Genomic DNA, 14,410 nt, shown 5'->3' with positions numbered 1-14,410 from the left:
GTAAAGAGACAGAAGGCCAGACTCAGTTTCTCAGTGGCTCAACTGTGGAGCTGAAACATATAGACGCATACACTTCTACAAACAAAGAAACTATTAACATAAATTTCTCCCTACAGTTTAATACTTCCATATTTCTATCTCTGATTATCAGAGGATAATTGTTCTATGTTCTCCTAGCAACACTATGACTGCTGATGGGGCACAAGAGAATTGTAAGCAAGCCATGGATAAACAAGTGCAGAGTCACTTGGAGTTTTACTTGGAACAGTATACAGTATGAAAGGACTTACAATTTTTGTAGGATGGTTGTCTAAAGGGCTTTCCCTTAGAAAAGACAATTGCCACTATGAGGTACTGAAAGCTGGATATAAAAAACAAAGTTGTGTTTTCATAATTTTTAATGTAATGTTCATCATCATCAAGAGTCTCATTCCCATGGTGTGCAGAGCTGGTGTTTGTGGCATCCAATAGATTACATGCACTACAACAAAGAAAAACATTTAACACTGAATTAAGGAGAAGATGTACACAAGGCCTATTTATTAACAAAATTAATGACAGATGAATTGCTATGGTAGTAAAACAAAAATTATCCTTGAAAATCTACTACAGGTAGCAAGAAGTAACTCAAAACTGCGGCAGAGAGGGAGGAATTTCTGTGAATTCTGAGCTTCGAGTTCTTTTATGCTTCCAGCTTGTAAGTTCACTACATGAGCTGTTTAGAAACTATCCCTGAAGATACACTTTGAAGACAGGTAAGAAAATACTGCAATCGAAAAAAAGAATAAAACACCTCTTCGTTTTCAGAAATACGAATTTGATTTACTGGAACTCTAACAGGAAAAGAAAACTTTATAACATAGAGTTAAAATATGTCCTGAATTTCAAATTTCAATCTCAACTGTCACACAGTTGAGGAGTCTTCAGACCCTGCAGTCTGGCTCTGACCCAGTTTTGAGTTTCAGCCATTGGCTAACTCCTATATATTACTGTGCTTTTCAGAAAAAATTCAGCAGACTAACAAGTTGCCATACAGAAGCTTTATTTAAGAAGTCCTCAAAGGGGGGTAAATAAAGAAGAGAGCAGTTATTGCCTATAGGTTTTCAATCATTACTGTATCCCGCATGAAGCAACTGGAACACTTACTCAGATTCCGTTGTCCAAGGCTCATACCAGGACTGCTGTTTGACCCAAAAAAACCCAAAGGTTTGGAAAGCAAGGCAGATGATGATCTGAGACAAAACGGAGCACAGAAGTGGACCTGAGATAAGACCTGATGGAGGCCTTCGTGCAACAAGCTCCTTCCAAGCAGGGTTCAGACTCACTGCAAAGAGAAAGAAAAACAAATTACACATTACATCATTATGGTTTTCAAGAGTTACCCTGTTTACATGCTGTGGAATTAGAATAGCTTGCTTATGGCATCACTTTAATAATTAGTCCAGAACTGCAACTGTGAAGCCACCCTGAAAAGACTATATCCCACTAGAATAATGCCACAGTGCCTTCTGCAGGCTGGTTACCCCCAACAGCACAGGGTAGCAGGGGACAATAACAGAAGCCATGAGACTTAAGGAATTAGGAGTGTCTGGCCAAATTCCCCTTGTCTGGCACAAGGACTTACAGCTTGTCTCATCAGTTTTGGTCTGCCATTGCTTCAAAGAAGCAGTTTCTATTAAACTTGAAAATGGAATTCTACTGTTAGCCAGTAAACCAAGTGCTGGGTTTCTGTGTGTAATCAAATACTTCACTAGATAATAGACCTCGAGTATGACAATTTGTGGACAGAATTTCAGCTAAAAATGCAAGAAATCAAAACATTGGAGAAAGACGATATTGGAACAACGCCTGTTCCGATTCCAAAAACAGTTTCCTCATGTCAGGAGATATTTATGGCTTCCTGTGCTGCGAAGAACTACTTTTCTAAGACCATGCCCACAAACTGCTTTTTGTATGACGACATTTCACAAACTTCAGATTAATCTAACTTAGTACACAGTGGTTTGGGTTTTTTAATGCGTATACTGTAGCAGTCGTAACATCCCAACTGTATGTCATAGTGCTTACTCCAAACAACATGTAATTATATATTAAAGAAAATTTGATGAAGCCAAAACTGCTTCATAGAAGCCAGAAGTGTTAATTCAGCACGATACTTACTAGTGAAGACAACCACCAAAATGATTGCCAAATCAATGAAGAGAAACTGGAAATCTCCCAAATTGCTCAGGATCTAGACAGAAATCACAACTGAAACATTGGTAATTTCTTCACACCAAGAAAACATTACAGTGACACTTCTACGGCATTAATTCTTTAAATTTCACTCTATAAACTAGACAGTCTCTTGTCAAACTGTTTTCCTTTATCTGCAGGAGTCTTGAGTATTCTACAATTCACAGATCAACTACTGAAGTATCAAGGTATGAAACAATTTCAGTTTCAAGATGCATAAGCTATATGTAATTGAAATTTGTTTGTAATCACACTTGTATTACTGAATCTTACAAGCCAATGAAATAATAGCTTAGGCCCACAGGTCTCTAAATACCATAACCTTACTATATGGTCATACAGTTCTCAAAATTTCCACCCCAAGGGTCCTTTAATACTTTGCATGTTTAATTTACTCAGAATACAAATTAAAATACAGGATTTCTACCACATGCCATATTGTGAATCCAAACATATTAATCAGAAATACTGCATTTTGCTTTTTTCCCCCCTCCTAAACTCAATACTTGCAAACTGCTCTCTTTCAATCCTTATATAAAACGAATGCATTGCCCTTTAAAGTTAGGTTATTTGAAAATGCTGACCGTTTTTAAGTAATGGAAAATTGTATTTTTGTTCAATTTATATGCTTATTTGGACTTCCCACTGTACAGACTTTCTATTTGCAGGCATTAGTTACTGCCTTTTTTAAGTAGATACTACCACGTTTTTCATACAGTTAATATAAAAAAGCAAAAATACTAACAATACTTTTTAGAATACGAGTGTTCTGTACTCAAAGAGACTTGCAACAATTTATATTAAATATGTATCAATCTTCAAATCTCTGAATTATGTTGACAGTGCTTAAGCACAATTAAATACTTACAGAATATAGCAGAGTAACACTGATGTACTGGATAATGCTGTATAGTGCCATGAACTTAAATACACAGAAGGAAGTTATTAAAGCAGCACGGCCTTCCCTGTCAAAACAAATGCAATAGTGTAACTAGAAAGCTTTCTGTGCAGTTAAATTCTGCTTAGCAAAATGTTAGCTGCAATTAAACATATCAGCAAACCCTTTGAGGGACATCAGGCTGAAGACACATGGAGCAAATGGGGTGAGAATGGGACACTTTCAAGTACCAAGTTGCAAGCGTGCTTTCTGAACTAAGCCAGGACCTTACTTCAGGGTTCTTTCGACTTTGTGGTTTTCCAGCAGAGGTTTTAAAACGAAGGTCTGCTTGCAAAAGCATCTGTGAAGCGCTAGTTTACTGCATGGATTGAATGAACACGCAGCCAGCCACAGAGTTGCTGACTTCAGAGATGTTTCTGACTACGCATTACTTCATTAGTTCCACGCTGACTTAACTACATTCTTCTCTTGTTGACCTTTATCCAAAATTATTACCTAACTACCAACCAATTCTGGAATCAAAAATTGGTCAAAACATATTTAGAAAATTTGTTTTCTACTTCCTATGGGGCTGAGCAGTTATCTGAAGAGTTTTACTGCCTGCAATTACACACAGCCTTTATGGAAACTAACACAGTAACTAAGATATCGAATTAAATACTAACATGTAGAAGCTCACTCACACTCTAAAGAATTAACTTTACATGGAAAAAAGGTGTTTATAATAAAACTAAATCATGCTATGGCAAGCCCTTGCTCAGAGTACTTTCAGCAAAGAAACAAAACTACTAAAAAAGTATGACTTGTTCTTTAATTCAAACTAGCTTCCTACAGCATCAAACAGACTAACGTAGGGTATGCACAACGAGCTCCACAGACGCATTTTAAGTTTCCAGTAAGTGGCATTACCTGATCAGCTTTGGCACGCAGGAAATACTAGGTGTCCTGGAAGTGAATGGTGACGCCACAGAAGCCTCAAGTTCAGATAAAGATATACCACCATGTGCCCTCTTTAGCGCCTGCCAGTTAACGTTGAAATAGACAACACATTAAAACTTGCTTTCAGCTGTAAAATTTAATCGAACAGTTCTGTATGGAAAATAAAAATATACTTACGCCACAGTCATTTGCTCCATCTCCACACATGCCCACATAGTAACTATAAAAGCCAAACAGATGTCAGCATTCTGGACCATTCCATAATCATAATCCAGTTAGCTTATTCCATTAAATACTTCTATATTATTTCACTTATTCAGGGTTTGCATAATAATGAGTGGTCATTAATGCTGAAAGCAATTACTGTTCCCATTATACATATAAAGAAGTACACAGAAAAGTAACGTGACTTAGCCAGGTCAACCGAACCAATAATGACTGTCAGCCCTCTGTCGTTCCAAGGTGGTTTCTAAAGCATCTTTGCCCGAGGCAGAGATTATTGTAGTAGTCTGCATAGCTGCACTGCCTGACACCAACAAACAATAGACTGACCATATGTGAACAGACGTCATCCCGTTAATACTTCTTCAATACACAGAAGACATTTGATGGATTTGTTTATTAAGCCAAACAAGGAGATTTATAAAATATGTTAGTTTAGTTATTCATCATTTATAACTTCATGAAAAGTCTGAAGCTTTCACAACTAGCCAGCAGATGGTACTACTCTCATTCCCGCTCAGACAATAGCCTGATCTACCAACTCAAGGACGTTTTATTAGCCCAGTCTTTTTCATTTGGCAAAACAGCTAGCGGCATATATAATTTTTTCGTCCTAACACAGCAAACGCTGCCAACCCTCCCGCTTTCTATGCTTAAGCAACTACTTACTCGACATTTTGTAAAGCTTCCACCAACTGAGTTTTCTGATCAGGCGCCATACGAGCAAACACAGTGCCATGTAACACAAGCTGGAAGAAAGAAGATTTCTTAATGCTCACAGGGCAAAGCCTGTTCACCAACAAAAGTGCCCACACTCAATAAAATGCTCACCTTGGGTACCAGGTCCTGAAAATGCTCCAGAATCACTGCAAATGACTTTCCATTCATTGCAAAATGGTATTTGGTCATCTGGAGATCCTCAAGGCTTTCGTGGACCAATTTAACTGGAATATCCTGTCAAAAGTAATTTAATACTCTAGCTGTAATGTGTTTGCACAGATACCTGGTAATTTCATGCTAATGCTCAGAGGGGTATTCCTAGAGATCCCACGCTACAGGAGGTTTCTAAGAATGTTACTTGAAAGAAAACCTCATACAACGAAAACAGTTATTTAGTAATAAGAAAATGTGGTTTAATGTTTCAACTACCAGCAGCTAGAGCAGTCTTAAGAGATTGAAGTGTGGGGAAAAAAACCTGTCTCCTGCACAACTGAAATGTCAAATGCCACATCACAGTTAAAAAACTAGCTCCCCCAGCTGTTCTACTACTCTCTGGTATTTTAAGATCTGAAAGTTAACTAGTGCATCAATTTTGGTTTGACACAACCACAGATTTGATACTTAACGGAATAAGATAAAAAGAAAGAAACTCAACAGTAAAACTAACTGCTTGCATTCTAAGTTATTACCTCTGAGTTTATGGCTGGTGATGAACTAGTGCATTTCGCGAGGGTATCTGCATAATGCCAGTTGATCCTGGCAGCCTGCCCATCCTTTGGAGGTAGTGCTTCAGCAATAATGACCTTATCCTGAGGTAGAATCATTCCACAGTCTCTGGCCACAGAGATAGCAGTTAACATGTTATCCCCTGTTAAACAATTGCATTTAAAAAGGTTTCAGTTAGAAAAGGATCAATAGCATATATGGTATTCCACATAAAAGAAAAGGCACTTTTAAACTAGGAGGACGACTGCCTGATGTACCAGTGACAACCTTAGGGCAAATCAAGCCTACAGGCAAAATTCAAATCCCTCCCCTGCACTAACATCACTAGAAACTTTGTATGCTTCTTTCAGCCATAAAGGTCTCTTACTGACCAAATTTTAGTATATATTGTAAATTGGGCAGAAAACACATGGCTATTTAAAATATTGTTTTTTAAACATGGTCACAGAACATGCAAACATCGAGCTGCATTGCTAGCCTATCAAAACATTATTCCAAAGCTTGCAATACCTGTGATTTAAAAAGCAAGCACATATTGCACGGAAAACACTGAACACAGATACCTAGCCAGCTTATGGGGACATACGTCATGCTTACAAAAAAAAAAATAATCCAATACCAAGTAACTTATTATAATATAATTCAAAATGGTAGGGACCCTCAGGAGGTCCTCTAGTCCAACCTCCTGCTCCAAGCAGGGGCAGTCATAGGATTAGATCAGGACTTTCACCTAGTCTGATTTGAAAAACCCCTACGGTTTTCCATCCTTCAATTCAGTATAAAGTAACTTGTGCATGGAGCTAGGGAGAGGAAGCTATGAAGTAGAATTAATCCCCATACCGGCTTCTGATCTCTGACTTACCAAAGCAAGTTTCACACAAAAAGAAACACTAGTGTCTGAATATACTCCCAATAGTTTCTAAACTTCCCTCTTGCTATAAATACAGTGTAATCCCAGCCTATTGACACTAAAATTTGAGTCCATACATTATAATTAAAATAAGACCAAAAAGAGATGGATTTTTATCTTTTGAGCATGAATGTTTACATGCTAACCTGTAACCATGACAGTGCGAATGTTGGCTTTATGCAAATCTTCAAGTACAGCAGGGGTTTCTTGCTTTAGCTTGTTTTGCATTATAATTAACCCCATAAAATCCATGTTGCTTTCAATAGCATCTCTGCAGAAAAGGAGGCAAGGAAAAAAACATTAGAAGAATTACAAATATTAGATGTAGCTTACAAAGTCTGATTTTCTGTTTATCAAACTAAATGAAAATGTTTATTTTTAACTATGAAAATAAAGAATTTGCTTTATAGAAGTGACCCAAGAGATACCATCATTCACATTCAATTATACCTGTCTTCCTTGTTTTAGTTTAAAATCGCATGTGCACGGGAGGGTTTTCACTACATGCCATTATTTTTAATAGAGGATATGTTTCAGTAACAAAGAAATCTGATGACATTTTTCTGCCATCTTAGCATAAATTAAACACCATAAAGAATTATTATTACAGTTAATTTCAAGCTTAACGATGTTCCTCAGAATTCACATTACTGCAGAAAAACTTCCTTAGCTTAAATTTGTATGTGTTGTCCAGGACACAAATAAAGAATGCACAGAACTATGTATGTCAAGACAGAAAAGTAGTAATAAGGAAGAGTAGTAATTGATTCAAACAAAGATAAATTTTTCATAATTAATCCAAAGCATATAGCTTTTAAAGCCTGTTACTTATTAACAAAATGAAGTCACTCTTACCTATTAATAGTCTGGACTTTGTGCCACGTAAGCTTAGACTCCAATTTTCTGTGAGCAAGAGCAATAACTCGGAAGCCCTGCTTAGTGTATTCTTCCAGGACACGCTCAAAGTCAACAGGAACTTTAAAAAGGTCAAGTTTAGAGTTATTAAAATTATGCGTATTAAAGCTGATCTACAGAAGAAATAAAAATAGTTTGTTCCTTTACCTGTTTCCTGCTTACACAAGCTGGCAATCACTTCAGGGGCACCTTTCATGTAAGCATCCATTCTCTTCTCCCCTAGAACTCTTGCTATTACACACATACGCTGCAAAACTGAAGAAAATGGAAACTGGCGCACAATTCCAATCTCATAACTGGTCTGTGTCATACAGGAAGGAAGGAACAAAAGGGTTACATCCATATACATTTTGAAAAAAAGACATACATGATTAACTGAAAAAGCATACTTACCGAAAGCTCAAACAATTCCTAAAAAAAAAAAAGAAAAAATACATTTACTGTAAATACTTATTTTTAAGTATTTTTGCACCTACAAACTATTTCAACATAAATCTCACAACATTCTTAACGTAAAGTCACATTGTATTTGCAATGGACTTCACAAAAGCTGAATATAAATATGCTGCATCTGTTTAGTGTCCTTTACTTTAACTGACACATTGTAGAACTCTAGAGCTGGATTTCTTGATTAGAATTTGCAAGAACTTTCATAGTGCAATCTCTGATTGGCCTATGTAAATCATTAAAGTACTATGGTATTTCAGAATGGAGGCCGTGATTATTAAGTACATCCCCAAAAAATCATGTAGTAAGTTTCAAGAATGTTCACACATCAGCTACCACACAGTAATTACTGCTGTTCATGTACACTGAGTTCTGAACAAAAAAAAAAAAAAAGACATTTATATCTACTACAGATTAGGACTCACACAGAGGAACCAACTTGCTATACTACACCCCCCCACTACCCTGTTGTGTCATAATCTGGATACACAGTCACATGCTTGAACTCCCCCTCCTGAAGTAATAAAAAAATACTTCAAAATGCAGAAATGCCAAGTACATTTTATTTTTGTAACTTGGTGCTTAATTAAAACACGCATCTATAAGGTACACTGGTGGCAAGAATTCCGTGACGTGCAGTGACATTAACAAAAAATTGTTTTAACTAAAACTGCAAGGTGAGCACACCTAAGCACTTCATTAGCAAAGTAAGAATGTGGTAATGATACTAACATTAAAACCTGTAGGCTCAAAAAGCTTTTGAGCACTTTATAACCAGTCCATAAGGGTAGTAACACTGGCAATCAGTCTGCCCACCTTGAAAGCCGCATATACTGAACCACTACCTTCAACAACAGTTTAAACATGTCTTCTCTATCTTTGCCATCAGAAACCACACAGTTTTGATATTGTTTGAATTACATCAGCCAGAACCACAGCATATAGTAAAACATATTCATTTAACACAAAGGATTGCCTTAACTCAAAGAATCGATTTGCATTTTTATACCATTTCTTGATTTGTTGCTTGCTTGCATTCTGGGAAAAGCTGTTTTGAAGGTCGAACCACTGTCGGCATGATTCGATTATGAAGGGCTGTTTCCTCTTCAGTTGCTTCCTCTAAAATCTGTATTAAAAATAATTAATTTATACATTCGTTAAGTTTGATTTTCTTATAATATAATTTTCAGGAAAAGAAGAGACTTGGAAGACAGCCCAAGGTGCAATAATCTTTCTAAACAAGATCTCCTGTGAGAATTAAGTATCTTAATTTAGCAATTATCTTAAGATCCACTTAGCTATTTTTTATATGTTTATTATATGCATTGAGATCTTGCCACACACATCAGTAAGCAGTAAATTAGCTCTTCAAATTCTTTCAGTTCTAGGAATTGTTCCACAGAACACATTTTCGGAACATTTTCATATTAAGACTTCCTTTGACACACAAGTGTTGTCAAAAGCCCACCGTTTTACAGTTACAGCTCAAAACAGCATACAATGGCTTATCTTGTATATAAGAGGAAGGAAGAGTAGGAAATTTCATAGTACTGATCTTAAAAACGTTGCTTCTCTTGAAAAAAGCAGACACTTACCCATCCTATTGCTTCAAACATCTTCAAATCAAGAGGATCCCCAGAAAGTACTCCTTCAATTTTCGTAAGGGAATGACAAGTGGCCATGCAAGCAACAAACTCGGACTTCAGCAAGCTCTCACTGCAAGCACTCTCTTCCGGCAAAAGGAAACTAAAACAATGAAGTTATAACATACTTAACACTGTAATTATTTATTATGAGCCAATTCAAAAGGTTTGTTTAGATTAACAGAAGAAAATGGACTGCACAAGTCTCTTCACTTGTATTTTCACACATCAGAGAAAACAGATAAAGACTCTGGGCTGGCATCTTCAGAAACAGTCACAACTTCTGTCTCCCTCAAAAACTCTGTGTTAATTCACTCTCTAGTTTGATTCCTCATACTCTTTATCACTTTGTACTTAACTCAGTTAGCTAAGCTAATTCATTTTAGCAGCCCAAAAAGTCATCACTTAGGAGGACAGGATTAAGGAAACACACTATACTTTAACTGCAGTATGAACCCAACGAGGTCTCAGACTTTAACAAATTAAATTCCACCTCAGCCTCGTAAGATTGATAACTTTCATTACACCTAAACCATATTTTCAGTTGCATTCTTAGAGCTCATTACAGAAATGCAAACATGTATGAGCTCACATTGAATTTTCTATTCTACTCTGCTGAAGCTCCTGTTGCACCGTAGGTATCACATTTGCTATCAGGTCTGAGCTTATCCTTACCGAGCATTTTCTACTCGCTGAATTCCCCAAAGATCCAAGCCATCCTCAGTCAGTGTGCCAGTCTGCAAAATAAACCAAGGGGCGTGGGAAGAAAGCCTTCAGAAACAAGTTATCCTCAGGTAAAGCAAAAATTAACACCTAATTAACCAAATTACACCTGAACAATGTATGTTTTCACTTAAAAATCAAGCCTTTGGGACAGGAAATATGGTATCCCCCTTGCTTTTTGCTAGTAACTAAGTTCCAACTCTGTTAAATAGCTTTAAAATAAACCAAACACTCAAAGCAACCATGCCCCTCCTTGGAGACAGGACAAACAAAACAGACTCTTAAAAACCAAAGATCACAGCTCAACTTCTCTATATTCAGGGGCCGGGGACAAACGAAAATAGGTACTAAACCCCTAGTACTACTTTCTTGCACAGCTAAAACAGCAACTAGAATATATTTACAAGCGAAATAATAAATTTAGTGTGGGTACTTAAGATCTTAGATAAAAATCTAAGAAGGAAAATAAATTTTATTTAAGAATTAGATAAAAATCAAAGGATTCTGGCTGGTGGCACTACCGTCTTTCACTCGTCTTTCTGTTAAGAAACAAAATATGCTTGTTTGGCTTTTCATTGAAATAAATGAAAATAAGAAACAAGTCTGACCTCACACTTCAAATTTCCCAAAGCCTGTGTACTAAATAAAACTCTTAATAGTCCCAAACTCTCACATTTCTGGGGTGCCAGTAATAAGTTAGCACTTGGGAGTCTTGACGTAAGAAAGCAGCTCTGTATTACAACAAATTTTTAGAGCAGACTAAATTAAGCGAGTTAACAGGTGGTAAACACTGATTACATGGAAGCTAACAGGACAAAAATCATCTAACTTATCCTAAAGTAATGAGTTTTCCTGTAGTTGCTAGTCTATACAAATTCCTGTTTATAATACAATGCCTCTCCAGGTGGCAACACAAAGTTTCAAAATTCACCTAACCTTATCAAAACACACAAGATTCAGCTGGCCACAAATATTTATCCTTTGTGGGCTGATGCAGAAGATGCCAATTTTTTTCAGTCTTCTTTGTGCATAAACAATGCCAGCGGTCATGGCAGCAGGGAGCGCTGGAGGCACCGTGATGGTGATAATGTCAAGAGACTCAATGATGATGGTGTGAGCTGGAACCTACGATAAGAGTCAGAGTTAATGAACAAGAACTCATTACCTAAAGATTCCCTATCCCACTGAAGCGTGACATTACTGTTACCAAACAATCAAAATCCACACACCGCTTTCCCCAGTACAGCACATTCTGTCTGGATTGCCCAGAAGCACAATCTTCAGCCACCATCAGCAACCATGGTAATCCAGTCTTAAATTATCCACAACCTATAACCTCAAGTTGTCACTTTTTCACCTGCAAATATATTACTTTAAACCAGTAACTGAATAATGCACATTTTTTGGAAAGAAAAAAATTAAAGTTATCAGTTATCAGTTTCTTGGTAATGATTTTTTTTTGCCTGCAGCATACTTTAGATGCGTTGTATCCTATTTCTTCCAACTGGATATCTGTCAGATGGCAATCTTACATATAATAAAGACAAAAGTCTAGTAATTAAGCCAGCAGAAATTGTGGTGAACTCAAATTTCACTCTAATGTATTCAAATTCTGCTTCTCTGCTGAATTTTGTTCTCAGTAAGCCTGTCTTTCTCATTCCATTAATACAAAATAAAGCAAAGAGGGTTTTACTTAATTTGAGTTATTTCTCGTCATCTGACGTGTGTTGGAAATCATGATCAACCCTTTTCTAAAACAAGGCTGTTCAGGACCAGAGATGAAAACTTACCTCATTTAAGATGCTATTGACAACCGTGTAAAGAAACCCAATGCCTGCCACCACTACCAGAGACAGGAGAAACAAGTAGGCATCTCTGTACAGTTTAAAATCAGTTGGCTTTGGATATAGGATGGAACGAACAAGCTGTCCTTTAGCAGTACTAAAGCCTAGAAATAAAAAGTAGTTAAGTTATTAAAAGTACAAACAAGAGCAATCCTATTCAAATATATTAAAAGACTCGATTAAACCCTTAAGCTACTCATTTCATTACAACTGTTTCTCAATATACAGTAAAATGTTTTGCAATACTGTAATTAAGGTGCTTCAAAAATGTACGTGCACGTCATACTGAGCGCTCCTCTCCTACGGCAAGGACCTGCAGCTGAGTCAAATGAACCCCTCTTCTACCACAGCAGTAAACCCTCAAATGGTTTGGCCTGGAAGAGTTTTGTTGTATCACATTTTGTCCCTCACAGTGCAGAGCTAGTGGGTATATTCATTAGTTGTCTAATTAAGGCAGTCCTTGCAAAAAGAAAATGAAGTTATTCATAGAGTCCAACCTTAAGTAGTCAAATGGCACGTCTCTGTAAGATCCCTCGACAATCAGAAAGAAAGATTCAGAAAAAAAAACTGCAGTGCAGAGAGTCATCTTTCAGAGAAACCCACCTCTTGACTGCATTTTGACACCTAAACTAGGAGACTGAACTTCTAAGGGTCTTAGAGTCAGACAACCAATAGATACCCTGAGATCCTCCTTGAACCTTTGCCCCAACATGGGAAGAGGCCAACACCAGTGCCCAATTTTGTATGCCCGAAAGAATTTGTATCTGCTTAGACTTCAAAGTCTATTACTACAATCTCAATATCACTGTCAGGTCTGCTGGCGTTAGTGACAGCTCCTTGACAGCTTCTCAGTCTGCAAGCCGTCCTTAGCCTTTGCTAAGCCCTCCATGCTGACACACGGCATACAAGATTCTACCAGAACGAAGCAGCTACTGCATCAGGCTTAAAGAGGATGAGTTCATCACAAGAGGAACAAGGCATGAAGCCTCCAGAGGCTTTGAATTCGCTACTGCAGAATACAAACCATGGGCCTGCTCAGAGAAGTTCGGCACGTCAGTATGTACTTGAGTATTCAGTCATGAATGTTTTGTAATTCGACACAGCAGTCAAAAAAAGAAAAGTCAAAACTGCTTTTGATTTTAATGGTTTTGCAGAAGGTTCTGTAGCCACATAGGCTAGAACACACCAGGGTAAAACAATAAATGAAAACCTCATGTGGTGTCTTGGGAACACACTGGACATACTGAGCATTTCTGTTCCCTAAAAAAAATTACCAATTTTTAATTCTTTACAATTACAATAGCAGCCCCAATGACATACACACTAACGTATCCATGAACTGAGTTTCAGGATCGAAAAAAATGAATACATTTAGTTCATCCATATTTTATGTATATTTCAGCTGTAACATCAAACCTGTCACATTAAATGCTTAACTCTAAAGAGTACTGAGAGTACAGGACCAGCAGATCAATCTTATATCCTGATTTATGACAAAATTAAGACTACATGTCTTTGCACACAACCATATGGAGTTCTGCTCTCCTAGAATTCTTTTAAGGACTAAATTTTCTAGTATCTTCATTTTCGTGGCATCCCCCTTCCTCAGATAACAGGATTTTTACTTGTATCTCACTAGGAAAGAATTACTTTAGTTCTTACTATCAGACATCTTAGGAGCACGAAGCTGCAAGCTCTGTGACATCTACCCAGCTCTGTGAAGTAGGAAATTCCCTACTTGCCTAAAAGCTGTCCCTGTAAACCAGACAGGAGAATAGAGAGGATTTTATATCCCTTTGTTCCTCTCATATATAGTCCCAGCAGGAAAAAATGTACTTGTTCATACATAAAATCTGAACAAGGTCCTCAGAGCTAAATTCATCCTGTTTACAATGAAGGAGCTAACTTTGACCTGTCATGGGCAAAGAGCAGATTAAAAAAAATTACTTCAGATGTCAGGGCAGTAAGAATCAGGTGTTGGAAGCAATCACAATTCTCCTGGTAAGAGTTCCAGACTTTTTTAAAAAAAAAAAAAAAAAAAAAAAAAAAAAAGAAAAAAGCATCAAGCATCATCCTTCCTGCAGAGTAGAAGAAATAAGTCTTCAGCAGTTCATTTCTGTTCCTGTTTTGGACCTGTATATACACATCAAGCTGGGCATATAATTTTTTTTCATTGAAGAAACAAAAG

At 37.1% G+C, this 14,410-nt stretch overlaps 1 protein-coding gene across 7 annotated transcripts in view; it reads right to left on the bottom strand.

The window, feature by feature from the left end:
- Positions 1-14,410, bottom strand: part of ATP13A3 (ATPase 13A3) — a 61,291-nt gene that overhangs the window by 10,447 nt on the left and 36,434 nt on the right. For all 7 annotated transcript variants that reach the window (XM_074593113.1, XM_074593115.1, XM_074593112.1 and 4 more), the window contains 18 exons: positions 12,169-12,326; positions 11,315-11,503; positions 10,331-10,392; positions 9,608-9,758; positions 9,022-9,138; positions 7,959-7,976; positions 7,713-7,866; positions 7,506-7,626; positions 6,797-6,921; positions 5,704-5,882; positions 5,126-5,248; positions 4,964-5,043; positions 4,250-4,292; positions 4,043-4,152; positions 3,104-3,200; positions 2,161-2,233; positions 1,147-1,324; positions 291-481 (listed from right to left, as the gene is read on the bottom strand). In XM_074593113.1, coding sequence (XP_074449214.1) covers positions 291-481; positions 1,147-1,324; positions 2,161-2,233; positions 3,104-3,200; positions 4,043-4,152; positions 4,250-4,292; positions 4,964-5,043; positions 5,126-5,248; positions 5,704-5,882; positions 6,797-6,921; positions 7,506-7,626; positions 7,713-7,866; positions 7,959-7,976; positions 9,022-9,138; positions 9,608-9,758; positions 10,331-10,392; positions 11,315-11,503; positions 12,169-12,326 — 2,169 coding nt within the window. The remainder of the gene's footprint in view (positions 1-290; positions 482-1,146; positions 1,325-2,160; positions 2,234-3,103; positions 3,201-4,042; positions 4,153-4,249; positions 4,293-4,963; positions 5,044-5,125; positions 5,249-5,703; positions 5,883-6,796; positions 6,922-7,505; positions 7,627-7,712; positions 7,867-7,958; positions 7,977-9,021; positions 9,139-9,607; positions 9,759-10,330; positions 10,393-11,314; positions 11,504-12,168; positions 12,327-14,410) is intronic.

This window comes from Larus michahellis, chromosome 6, assembly GCF_964199755.1.
Source record: "Larus michahellis chromosome 6, bLarMic1.1, whole genome shotgun sequence".
NCBI lineage: Eukaryota > Metazoa > Chordata > Aves > Charadriiformes > Laridae > Larus > Larus michahellis.
Note: the sequence above shows the minus strand (reverse complement) of the source record. Positions and strands in the feature narration are given on the sequence as shown.